The following is a 12,550-nucleotide window of genomic DNA, read 5'->3' as shown; positions in this document are numbered from 1 at the left end:
TTGTTCCACTGTTACAGTGGGACAGAAACCACTCCCCACACCCTCACTTAGAGGCTCACGGTCCTGGCAGACACATGAAGACTGACCACTTGTGAAGACTGAGGCAAAGCACTCACTGAGAACCTTGGCTTTTTCTATGTCTGAGGAAGCCAGCTCCCCATTACCTTTCATCAGAGGAGGGACACTCTCCTTGGCCTGTCTCTTCCTGCCTGTGTACCTGTAGAACCCCTTCTTGTTATCTTTCACATCCCTTGCCAAGTTCAGCTCCATCTGTGCCTCGGCTTTCTTAGTCCTATCTCTACACACATGGACAATCAAAATCCACACATATGAAAAAAAAATAAATAACCCTTCAGCTTTGAAACTAGGACGCTGCTAAAAATGTCCTGGATATGTGAATCTTTCAATGAAATATCTGGGTTTTTTTGGTTGAACATTCAAGATCTGCAGCTTATTGATAAAGTACTCTTGAACTTTGAGAGTCTCCTTCAGATTCTTTTGTGAATGAGTCTTGTCTCACGGGTAACAATTGTGTGCATGGAATTTATCTGTAAAAAGTGAGTGATGTAGCTGCTGTGACACTTTGTTACCTTGAAAGTAAATCAGATTGGTTTTGAGAAAATATTGTGGTTTGAATCATTATTATTTCTTACATAGATTAATAACGTGGAAAGAAAAACCCTCATAATTTCCATTTGTGGGTTTCTGATTCCTTTTGCTGATTTATTATGTAACTTCATTTAAAATCATCCAAAGAGTGTTCACAGTACAAGTAGAATTTAGTGGTAAGAGACTATCAGTATTATCTTTGCAGCCACAACTTCCTCTAAAAAAGCCTACATAAGCTGTGATGTAATAACTGAATGAAAATAGAAATTGAAGAAGTGTAGCAATCAAGTGTTGTATAACAGAGTTGACTTGTTTTGTTATATTCTGGATCTGTTTTAATGTAATGCTAATAGGCAATGTAATTTAATAGTTTTATGTTGCATGTAGCAAGCAAAGAAGGCAGCAATACAGCCTGTATGATATGCTAGAAGAAGTCATGGAACATGCAGTAAAAGTTGATGGAAATTTCTCCCTTTGTGCAGCTTTTAGAAAGTACTTCCTTGTAAGCTGTGTGGATTTGAGATGTGGTTAATTTTTTTGTTTGTTCATTGTTTAATGAACTTTCTGCAATGTAGGTTTTAAGTGAATGCTGGAAGGGACTTCAAGGGACATTGAAGACCCTCTAGTTCTAAGCCCCTTGACTTGAGTAAGGTAGATAATTGGATTTAAATTAGGATGCTTTCTTCTAGTAACAAACATTAAATTACTATCAATACTTCTTAAGAAAAAAGGATCTTAACTTTATCCTACCATAAATACTGTGGTTGAATTTGCCAAAGGTAAATAAACATGTTAATAATTTCCTACTGAATTTTTAAGTTTTTTTCCTAAGTCTAGCTTTCAGATGTAACTTTCAGGCATTGTGTTGGTTTTAAAGCTGAGCAAATCCAGAAGTGGATCTCTGTTGTACAGTAGTTTTGCTCTGAAACTATCTTCGGTTTTTTTCATCTCTGCATACTTCTCCCTCTCTCATGTTTCTTTCTCTTCCATTTTGTAAGCATCCTAAGCTCACAAATCAAAAGAGGATTCTGTGTGTAACATTCTGTAAGTCAATGCAAGTAACACATTTTTTTTCTTGTGTTTGTAGAAGAGGTGGGAAAAAGTGAGGAAAAGGACAAAGAAAGAGAAGTGGTCCACAAAGATGAAGAAAAACTCACAGACAGAGGTATGTAATATCAACACTACTCTGCACTGATGATACATATTAGAAACACAGAATCACTGAGGTGTCAAGGATAGCTGAAGGAAAGGTTTCTCATTAGGGTCTGAGCCAAAATGGGCATCTGAGGTTTTTTCTACTGTATCATTTGCTACCCTGTCAGCAGCAGGGGGCATATTTTTCCTAGTTAACCTTATGCTGCTAATATACTGGTAGAAAGCCCTTAGTGCTTACTGTTCATGTTCCTCACTAGATTGAGCTGAAGGTGGCCTTTAACTTTCTTCCTGTTTTTAGATTTTTATGAGGTCATTCTGTCCATTGCAGATGGGAATCTCTGTTCCCTGCAGGTAGGGAATCATCCACAGTTACTGCTCTTGACTTCTGCATCGTGCTGCTGAATGGCTCAGGCTCAGACAGTTCAGGCATTTCCCTGGGCAGAACTTTCAGCAATCTGAAATGATAAGATCCAAATCTTTAGTTATCCTGTGCACCTGCAGGCATATTGGGAGCCACTGTCCTGGTGCTTCCTACTTTTGTCATTGTTGGAATTTCCACTTTGCAACAGGACAAGCTCTGGCTGTGTCCTCTGGTGTAGCTGGAGGTTCTGGTTCTTGAAGCTGAAGGATCTTACAGTTCATCCGGTCACTCTCTGTTTAATTATCTCTGATGTTATTTCATCTCCTGACCTCCTTCTGTAGCTTCTTTGCTTGGTAACGTGACTGCCCCACTAGTTTATACCTCCTGTAGGCAAGAAGTTCATCTCTCTCAGCCAAGGCTTCATACAGAAAGAGACACCCTAGAGGTCCGGGCAGCTTGAGATTTGCGAAGCCATATCCTCACCCAGGAGAGCTCTGTTTGCGTGGGGGCTTGGACATGACAAGGGGAACTGTCCTAGTGGAGATGATGTCACATGGTAGGTCATCACCGTTGCTGAGCATGGTGACCATGACCACCTTCTGTGCACCCTACTTTGCAAAGTTTCTCAGCTGTTGTTAGCCATGCTCTGGGAGCTGTGCTTTAGGCCCAGCCATTATTTAGGCTTCTCGCCAGTACATGCTGAAAGGATGTTTCAGTGTGCATAAAGTGTTAACTAGAACATAAGTGCAAAACACCCTTCAATCAGGAGCAACTGATGCAACTCAAAGCTGTTATTGTTTCCAGGAGTCACAACTTCCCATTGCTATCCTTTCCATCAGCAGCAAGCACCCTCAAGTTCTTCAAAGGAATCAAGCTGCAGTATGATTTAATGTAGCCTCTGCTTCAGAACAAATTATTGAACATGTTTTGATAAATAAATAAGTACTTCTTGTATGTTAGAAGCTAATTGTTTCATTTGTGAATGGTTTGATTTCTTCTCAAATGACTGGCTGGGAGTAGGCAAACAGTGTACAGAAAATCCTAGTAAACTTGTCTCCAGTAGTCTGTGGATAGTTTTCTAACTTTACAGTTTAAAATTTATTCACTTTCTGCAGGCTTTTCTGATGGATGGAAGAAAGCTTGAGCTGTAGCTGTTTTTATTCGTCACTGCTTACTGTCATTCTGAAAAAATAAAAACAAAAAATTACACCTTAGACATTTAAACTGTTCACAGATATTCAGCATTCTGCAGTGTTTATATGGAGTCCTGTAGTCCTGTTGTATTCACCTAAAATGTGAATACCTATGCTCTCATTTTTTTTTTTTAGATAAAGGTTGTCACACAGAGTTTTAAAATTGCCTTTTAATATTTTTAGTACACTAGAGTCTTTTTAGTGCAGCTCTCAACATGGAAAACCATCAGAAATTTGACCATCAGAAAATTAGAAAATAATCTCTGAAGTTAAAAATATGACTTGCACAGTGTGTGTAATTTAATTAAAGAAAAATGGAAAGTCACTATTTGTTGTGCTTTTTCATTCTCACTGAATCACCCGGGTTGGAAGGGACCTCAAGGATCATGTAGTTCCAACCCCCCTGCCTAGCAGGGCCACCAAACGTACACATTCAGACCAGGTTGCCCAGGACCCCGTCCAACCTGGCCTTGAACACGTCCAAGGACGGGGCATCCACAACCTCCCTGGGCAGCCCGTTCCAGGGCCTAACTACTCTCCTTGTAAAGAAATGTATTGTATTCTCCATTATCTACTAATCCTATCTTTCTGACTCATCCTCAAATGTGAAACTCATGGTCTTTGATGTTTGGATGGACAAACACACACAGAATGGTCTATAACTTTCTTTACTTCCCTTTAGTAGGCACATCATTCTGTATCCACATCACTAGAGCATATGGTGCCAGGAGCAGGAGGAATGAATGAGGTCTCTTTTTGCTCTTCTGTGCTTCATCACTGTAATGAAAATAACCTTCATAATGTAGTTCTGTTTTGAGCCTCTTCTTTCATCAGGTTTTTACTTTCCTTCTTGCTCAAATAGTAAGAAAAAGATCCGATTGCTCTCTTATTCAGAGGTTGGAGGTACAGGTTAAGAATTCATAACAGATAGGAAAGAACTCTGCTAACACAGGCAGAGTGAAGTAGAAGTTTTAATTGGCTAATAGGTTACTGAGAAAAAAATACTTTTTTCAGAAAGAGGTTTTTTATTTTGCTTCTGAGAAGCCATGTTACATTTCAGGATGGTGCTGGTAGGAAGAGGAAGAAATGGAGGCATGCAAGAGGGGAATGGCTGTGTGATCTTGCATTTGAGGTAGTGGTTTGGTGAATCACAAAGTGGAACTCTTGGCAGCAATGTATGGAGAGAAAGGGCCTTGTTCTCTTTTGATGTTGTCAAATACATTGTTTTTCTGAAGGCATTCTTACTGTTCTAGAATGAAAAATGCTTAAGTGGATAAAAAATGAAACTTCATAATATTCGTGCAATTCTGCAAGTATCTGTTTGGGGGTTGTTCTTCTGGTTGTTCTTATTTTGCTTTCATTTGGTTTCTGTTTGTTTGTTTTTAAGATTCGTCATCAGCAGTTGTATCTAATTGTTTCAGGTGAAGTATCAAGAAGAAAGCGTTCAAAATCTGAGGACATGGACAGTGTGCATTCTAAACGGCGTCGATATGTTGGAGAGGAAGATTATGAAGCAGAATTCCAAGTGAAAATTACAGCCAGAAGAGATGTTGACCAAAAGTTAGAAAAGGTAGAGTGGAAGTGAAGAATGAAGATGGCAAAACCATATCTCATGTCTTTATTTTCTCTTACCACTTTACCTGTCTTTTCCCACGCACTCTCTAGTCACGTACACACAAGCTTTCTCTCATTTTTTGGTTTAAAATCTTACATAATTAAAATAACAACAGAGGTTCAATTTATAAAGTCCTAGGTAGCCTTACTTAGACTAAATGCCATTTGGAAAGCATGTCACAAGAATTATATTTGAAATGTGTTAAGCATTTAAATTCTTAAGTGAAATGTGACTGTAGATGGAGAATAAAAGAATCTCAGTGAAGGTGGCATTTTAGTATGATAAATGTTTACGTGTGCTTTGCTTTTTGTACCCAGCTTTAAAGAAAGTCTCTCATAATAATGAGTTATCAAACATAGTGTTTTGCAGATTTTTGTAGAGCTATGGTGGTGCATATTGTAACTTCAGTGTAGGATCCAGACAACCACTTCTATTGCTTGTTTATTTCTTTTTCTTATGGAGATTTTTACTTTGCAATAGTAAAGATTTCAGAGCAGAAGGGGAAAAGATAAATGTAGTAAGTAGACTTTGCAGAAATTAGTCTCTTCTTTTGCCATTTTTATCTTCTGCAGCTAAAGCAGCACAGGGCATTTCTGCTTAGGGGAAACTGTATCAAAAACTGAAGTTTCATTAAACACTTTTAGTTTCTGTTCTTCAAATGCCAATGTCACTATAAAGAGAAGAAAAGAAGGGAAAAATTTAACATGTGTAAACACAGTGGTACAAAAATGTCTTCTGTTAAGATTCTTTTTATCAATTATAAATCTGTATATGTTTATCATACTGCAGTGAAATTAATGTATTGAGTTAATGGTAGAAAGGGATATATATATTTGTCAAAACAGACTTAAACACGTTGTTTAGCAATGTAACCACATTCTTATTATTGATTATGATGAATTTAATTGATTGACAAGGCACAACCAGTGTCATTCGTGGCAAAATTCTTTTTGAGTTGACAATATTTTTATGGACAGTCTCCCAAGTTTTAGGATTAATTTTCTTTTCCTTTTTTTCCCATCCTAATTTGGCAGGTTATCCAGAGAGTGTTAGAAGAAAAACTTGCTGCTTTACAGTGTGCTGTATTTGACAAGACTCTGGCAGACTTGAAAATGCGAATAGAGAAAGTAGAATGTAACAAGAGGCATAAAACCGTGCTTACTGAACTACAGGTGAGTGTGTATTGAATTGCACACAAGTGTCAAATTTAGTAAGTTCCTCAGCATTTAGTAATAAGTTTCTTGTTGCTGCTGTTTGGGAAGGCAGTTTGATTCCACAGGGGGATGAGAGGAGAAAAAAAAAAAGTGAATAAGTACATTATCTTTGTGCAGTTATGAATAGCAGTGAAAAGTCATGCATAACGTAGGATTGTGATACACACTGGTGTCTTTCTGCTGCTCCAAAGTCATATAGTAGTACTGTCTTTCATGGAAAGAATAGAATCATAGAATGGCCTGGGATCACAATGATCATCTAGTTTCAAACCCCCTGCTATGTGCAGGGTCGCCAGCCAGCAGACCAGGCTGTCCAGAGCCACATCCAGCCTGGCCTTGAATGCCTCCAGGGATAGGGCATCCACAACCTCGTTGGGCAACCTGTTCCAGTGCGTCACCACCCTCTGTGTGAAAAACTTCTCCTCATATCTAACCTAAATCTCCCCTGTCTCAGTTTAAGACCATTTCCCCTTGTCTTATCACTCTCCACCTTCGTAAACAGGCATTCCCCTTCCTGTTTATAAGCTCCCTTCAAATACTGGAAGATCACAATGAGGTCTCCCTGGAGCCTTCTCTTCTCCAAGCTAAACAATCCCAGTTCCCTCAACCTTTTCTCATAGGAGAGGTGCTCCAGCCCTCTGATCATCTTAGTGCCCTCCTCTGGACCCGCTTCAAGAGCTCCATGTCCTTCCTGTACTGGGAGCCCCAGGCCTGGACACAGTACTACACATGGGGCCTCACAAGAGCCGAGTAGAGGGGGACAACCACCTCCTGGCCACCCCTTCTTTAATGCAGCCCAGAACACAGTTGGCCTTCTGGGCTGTATAAACGTTTGGTTTGTGTAATTTCTTAATGGTTCTTGTGTTTGTGGTTTTGTTTACTGGCTTTTCTCTTCTTTCCATTTAGGCTAAAATCTCTCGATTGACAAAACGGTTTGGAGCTGCCAAGGAGGATATGAAGAAAAAACAGGAAGTAAGAACTGTGTTTGCAGTATTTGTATTTGTGAGCTAATCTAAGCCTTGTATTGAGGAAATTTTGTATGCAGGTATATGTGACTTATTTCAGTGGTATTCACAAAGTAGATTTGTCTTATTTGACTAAAAGTGAGCCATTCTTAGGAATAGAGTCTTCAACATCTATTCAGTGGGTCTCATTTGCACAGAAGGTCTTTTATACATTGTTAGTGTGGAAGCACCTTAAATTATATGTAAGAAAAAGTAATTTACTTCAGTATGAAGAGTACAGGATGAATATCTGCTTTTAGGGAGGGAGGAAAGGGAATAGAGGAATGAATGCAAATCTGTCTAGAATAAGTATTTTGGGTTAGTTACTGTGACGAAGTGGGAGCTAAAAATTCGTAACAGTTCAAAAAGAAATATTGATTCTTATGCTATAAAATCCTGAAGACAAGAGGCTTGGAGAAAGTGTGTAGGAGTGAGGCAGGTAGGACCAAATAGTAGAAAGTAGTGTAGAAAGGAATCTGTATGGATTACAGTTAATCCACAAGCTGATGTAGTTGTTTTGTTTTTCTTTACATTTTTGTTTCTTTTTTAGAATACACCAAACCCATCTCTGTCCTCAGGAAAAGCAGCAAGTAGCACTGCGAATGCAAACAATCTGACATACCGGTAAGCAAAGCACATCACTACAGTCATGTTAAAATTCGGAGTAGGACCTCACGTAATGAATTTGATTGTTTGTTTTTTTAATTAAAGTGTTCTTCCTTCATTGCTATTCAACTGTAAAATTCAATTTTTATTCACAGAATTCACAAATGGACAGTATTGAATTAATTCCTAGGTTAAACGATGTGTTAACAGTTAAAGATGATAGAAGTCTAATGAGAAAATTCACTTGACAAAAGGCAAGCTCAGTGCAAAAGCTTGAAAATTTGTAAATAAGTAATTCTCTAAGGGTTTTTTTTTGTTTCTTTGGTTTTGCTTTTTAGTAGAGGAATATACAGTGTTAATTTGCTTGTGGAGGCAGAAGATAAATCAGATTATAAAATTAATGAAACTAATAGCCTTGCAATATAGCCTTGTTTCCCCATCATCACTATACCTGTTGAGAAATGCTAACAATCTTCTTTCTATAGAAATATTACCACGGTGAGGCAGATGCTGGAATCAAAGAGGAATGTAGGAGATAGTAAACCAGCAACTCTTCAAGCCCCTGTGAATGCAGGTGAGAAACCGCCTATGGCCTTTATAAATTAACTTCATGAAAGTTTGATTGCTTTCCATTAATTAGGTAACTAAACAGACCAAAACTGTTTTGTAGAAATTCTTTATTCCTGACATCATTACTCTTGGCTGCCTACCACATTCCCAGTTTAGAATCGAATGGAATCATTGAGTTAGAAAGGACCTTCGAAAATCATCTAGGCCAACTGCCTGACCTCTTGAGAGCTAACCAAAAATTAAAGCATATTATTTAGGATGTTGTTGAAATGTTTAACACTGACAGGCAAGGGACATCAGCCACCTCTGCAGGTAGACTCTTCCAGTGTTTGACCACCTTTGCAATGAAGACATTTTTCCTTGTTTGTAGCCTGAAGCTCCTCATACAGCTTTACACCACTGCTATACATCCTGTCCTCAGTTACCATGAAGAAGAGACCAGCACCTTCCTCTTCACTTTTTCATCTCAGGAAGTCTTTGAGAGCAATGAGATCACCTTTTAGTCTTCTTTTCTCCAGTCTAGAGTCCAAAGTGTCCTCAGCCTCTCCTCATAGCTCATTCCTTCCAGCCTTTTTATCATCTTTGTTGCTTTCTTCGGGATGGCATTTATGTTTGTATAATGTGCTTACTAGGCAAGGCGAAAAATACATTGACATGGCCAGCTAGAACATCTGGGCAAATTAAATGCTACAGCAGACTGCTTGCCTGGGTGAGGCAGAAAAATATGAAGTTTCTCCACTGCTGAAGTTTCTTCACTGCTGAGAAGTGAAGCGCATGGCTCACGGCCATTTTTTTGCACTTGATTGTAGTAGGATGCTGATTATTGTGCTCTCTAACTAGTGGCTATAAAAATTGAGTGAGGAATTAAGGGAAGTCATAAGCCTCATTTCTTAAAGGAATCACTGACAAGTGGAATTCCAATACTGGAATTTTATAAGGAATTTAGAATCAAAACCACAATTAATTATATTCTTCACCATCTCACCATTCTCACACCATCTTCAGTTTTAAAATTCTGTTTACTTAAAACTGATTTATTTATCCTTTTTTTTTTTTTTTTTTCAGAACCAGCACATAATAGGAATGTAATGGCTATATTTAGTATATTGTGCTCCTGATCTTTAGATTTAATCCCAAAATATTGTTGCATAAAAGCAAATACTTTCTTTGGCACATTAATCCTTATTTCAGTAGCATCTTCTAGATACAATGTCCTGCCCATACAAAGTAACTTAGTCAAGTTGATTTCGTTTTTGTCTTCTTGTGTTTTGTAAAGGACCAGTTGTTCTACTGTTTCTGTAGCAAGTGTTTAAAGTGCTGTACTTCATGTATTTTAATCGTTTGAATCTCAGTTCCTCAAGCCTCTGCGTCTCAATTGTTTGTAAATTTTGTCATTTGTATTTAGTTCTTTCAAATAGAAATACGGTATACACTATCTTAAACTAGACCACTGAATTTCACAGTGTACAGCAGAAAAAAGAGCACACATAGCCTTTCTTTGAAAATAAAAGTAACCATTTTTTCATTTGTTGTGTTGGAGTGGATCTACCCTCTTGGTTCAAATTCTGTTTTTGTGTTTTGTGTGTAGCACCAGCTTCAAGTCTTGCTGCTCCTCAGACACCTGCCAGTGGACATCCTAAGCCTCAGACTCCAGTGACCTCTAGCCCTTTGACAACAGCAGTTATTTCGACGGCTAACACAGCTACAGTTGTAGGCACAAGCCAAGTGCCCAGTGGCAGCACTCAGCCAGTGTCTGTTTCATTGCAGTCTTTGCCTGTAATCTTGCACGTGCCTGTTGCAGTATCATCCCAGCCTCAGCTCCTTCAAGGCCACGCAGGAACTTTGGTCACTAACCAGCAGTCAGGCAGCGTTGAATTTATATCTGTACAGAGCTCCTCTACAGTTGGTAGCCTTACCAAAAATGCAGTATCTTTGGCATCTACTAACACAACTAAACCAAATAACAGCCTGTCTGTGTCCAGTCCTAGTGTTCAGAGAAACTCTCCAGCCAGTGCTGGGTCTGTACGGACAACATTAGCTGTACAAGCAGTTTCAACTACACATCCTGTTGCACAAACCACAAGGACTTCTTTGCCCACAGTGGGTACTTCAGGACTTCATAATTCTACCAGCAATCGAGGTCCCATACATATGAAGATTCCCCTCTCCGCATTTAATAGTACCGCTCCTGCCGAACCATCTACCGTTGCAGCACCCAGAGTTGGTAAGTCATGCTTGAATGTTGACACTAGGAAAAGAGGAGAAAACCATTGTCAAAAGAAAACATTAAATTCTAGTCCTGTGGAAGTTTTGTTTTTACTGAAATGTATCTTCTGGGTGGCCTTACTGTTGAAATTAACAGGATCAGGATCATCTGTCACAAATGTTTTAGCCATTGTTGAAAATCATATCTCATTAGGAGTTAATAGTTTGACTCTTTAAGCTTTGTTTTATTTAGAACTTGATTTATATTATTCCTAGCGTGAAATCAGATGCTTCTGTCCTAATATTAACATTTTCGTATAATGTAACTTCTGGAATAATCTGATTACCTTTCCAAAGAACAGAAAAATGTTAATTGACTCAATTTTCAAAACACTTAAAAAAATGGGAGAAAAAAAAACCACAACATAATATTAATCTAATTCCAAAGAATTAGATTTAAAGGCTCTTAAAGCACAGGAAGAATTCAGATATGCTATTTAGCTGACATATTTTAAAATGCTTTCTCTCCATCTTCTGCCATGTCATGACAGTTCTCTGCACTTCTGATACTAGATATGTTGAAATTTTTATTTGAAATTTTTTTTGCGGTCAAGATTTTCTTAGTGGTATTGAGTGAGTTGAAATCATAGCTAAGAGTTTCTAATTGGCACAGTATAATGTTAGGATTAATTCAAGTAGGGCTCAACATCACAAATAATTTTATTTAATTTCTCATTTCTAAGATGCGTATGGCAAATATATTTTCCATGAAAGTGACAATTACACGCTTTGCATTATTGTTTATTTCGAAGGCTAGTATAGTGATATAATACAAAGAGCTGTGAAAGGTCTCTGTGCCCAGAAATATGTATTGTTTTCTACAGTTCACATTGCATTTGTGTATACCAAGTGGTTTTCTCACCAGAATTGAAACACTGCTTTGGGCAAGCACAGTTGCTGCTAAGCTCTGGTTAAAATGTAAGGGAGTATGAAGGAAGAATTTTGATTTAAATGTTTACATCAAATATTCAAGCAACTTCTGCTTAAGTAGGTATGTGTTCAGTTGAGCATTAAGAATTGAGAATTAAGAATTCTGTCCCTGCTCTACTTGCCTCATGTACGTATTTTCCATTCTAACCATACATAGTCAATTTTCATGTGAATGTGTTGAACAACTTTTTTTTTTTCTGCTTTATATCTTGTCTGTTAACATATAGGGGCAGGAGAGATTGGAATTATGTTTTCTCCTCAGACAACTGAGGGGAATTACCCATAAAATATTTGGAATACATGGTCAGACATTCAAGGAAGGGAATGAATACTACTTCTAGACTGAAAAGTGCCATTTTGCTTTTTCTTCCTGTTTCCTCTGAAAAATGATAGTAATCAAGCTTGGATATTTGCACTTGAAAAATAAGGAGCATTTAGTATCAAACAACTTCAAATGTTGCCTTTAAATTTGTAGAGTGGACTAGCTGTATTTAGTTTAGTATTGATTAGATACTGCAAATGAACCAATTTCTTGACCCTTCAGAAAACCAGACAAGCAGGCCACCAGCAGATTCTTCAGCGAACAAGAGAACAGCTGAGGGAACAACACAGGTAGGTTGTTGATTATATTTTTGTTGAAACTTCTGAAGTTACAATCCACAGGAGATAAGTTCTTTACCTTCATTGCTCATAATGAAGCAACTTTAGGCTGTGGGTGTTTTTTTTTTTGTTGTGGTTTTTTTTCTGGTTTGTGTGTTTCTTCGTTGTTGGTATTTTTTCCCCCCGTTCTTTCTAGTTTGTGTCTATTTGTATTTTTCTTCTTCTGATCTGGAGTATTACTGGGAGCATGAGCTCCTCATAATCTCTTCAGAAGTTTTCCAGTGTGTTTTCCATAAGTAGGTGAGTTAGTAATCCTGGAGAACACTAAAAACATGTCTGATGCAACAGAGCCAACATATGAAAGAAAACTCTACTTAATTTTTGCCTAAAGGTCTTAAACTTGAAGCTAAAAGTATTTTGCAAACTAT

The 12,550-nt window shown here is 38.0% G+C and overlaps 1 protein-coding gene across 10 annotated transcripts in view; it reads left to right on the top strand.

The window, feature by feature from the left end:
• ATF7IP (activating transcription factor 7 interacting protein) overlaps positions 1-12,550 on the top strand; it is a 151,552-nt gene that overhangs the window by 53,327 nt on the left and 85,675 nt on the right. For 8 of the 10 annotated variants that reach the window (XM_052669148.1, XM_052669143.1, XM_052669142.1 and 5 more), the window contains exons 3-10: positions 1,697-1,774; positions 4,740-4,888; positions 5,968-6,105; positions 7,054-7,119; positions 7,702-7,775; positions 8,243-8,331; positions 9,916-10,551; positions 12,067-12,134. In XM_052669148.1, the coding sequence (XP_052525108.1) occupies positions 1,697-1,774; positions 4,740-4,888; positions 5,968-6,105; positions 7,054-7,119; positions 7,702-7,775; positions 8,243-8,331; positions 9,916-10,551; positions 12,067-12,134 (1,298 nt within the window). The remainder of the gene's footprint in view (positions 1-1,696; positions 1,775-4,739; positions 4,889-5,967; positions 6,106-7,053; positions 7,120-7,701; positions 7,776-8,242; positions 8,332-9,915; positions 10,552-12,066; positions 12,135-12,550) is intronic. The other 2 variants (XM_052669144.1, XM_052669140.1) reach the window with 1 other exon arrangement.

The sequence above is a fragment of the Tympanuchus pallidicinctus genome, unplaced genomic scaffold (genome assembly GCF_026119805.1).
Source record: "Tympanuchus pallidicinctus isolate F22 unplaced genomic scaffold, pur_lepc_1.0 scaffold8, whole genome shotgun sequence".
Classification (NCBI taxonomy): Eukaryota; Metazoa; Chordata; class Aves; order Galliformes; family Phasianidae; genus Tympanuchus; species Tympanuchus pallidicinctus.
Note: the sequence above shows the minus strand (reverse complement) of the source record. Positions and strands in the feature narration are given on the sequence as shown.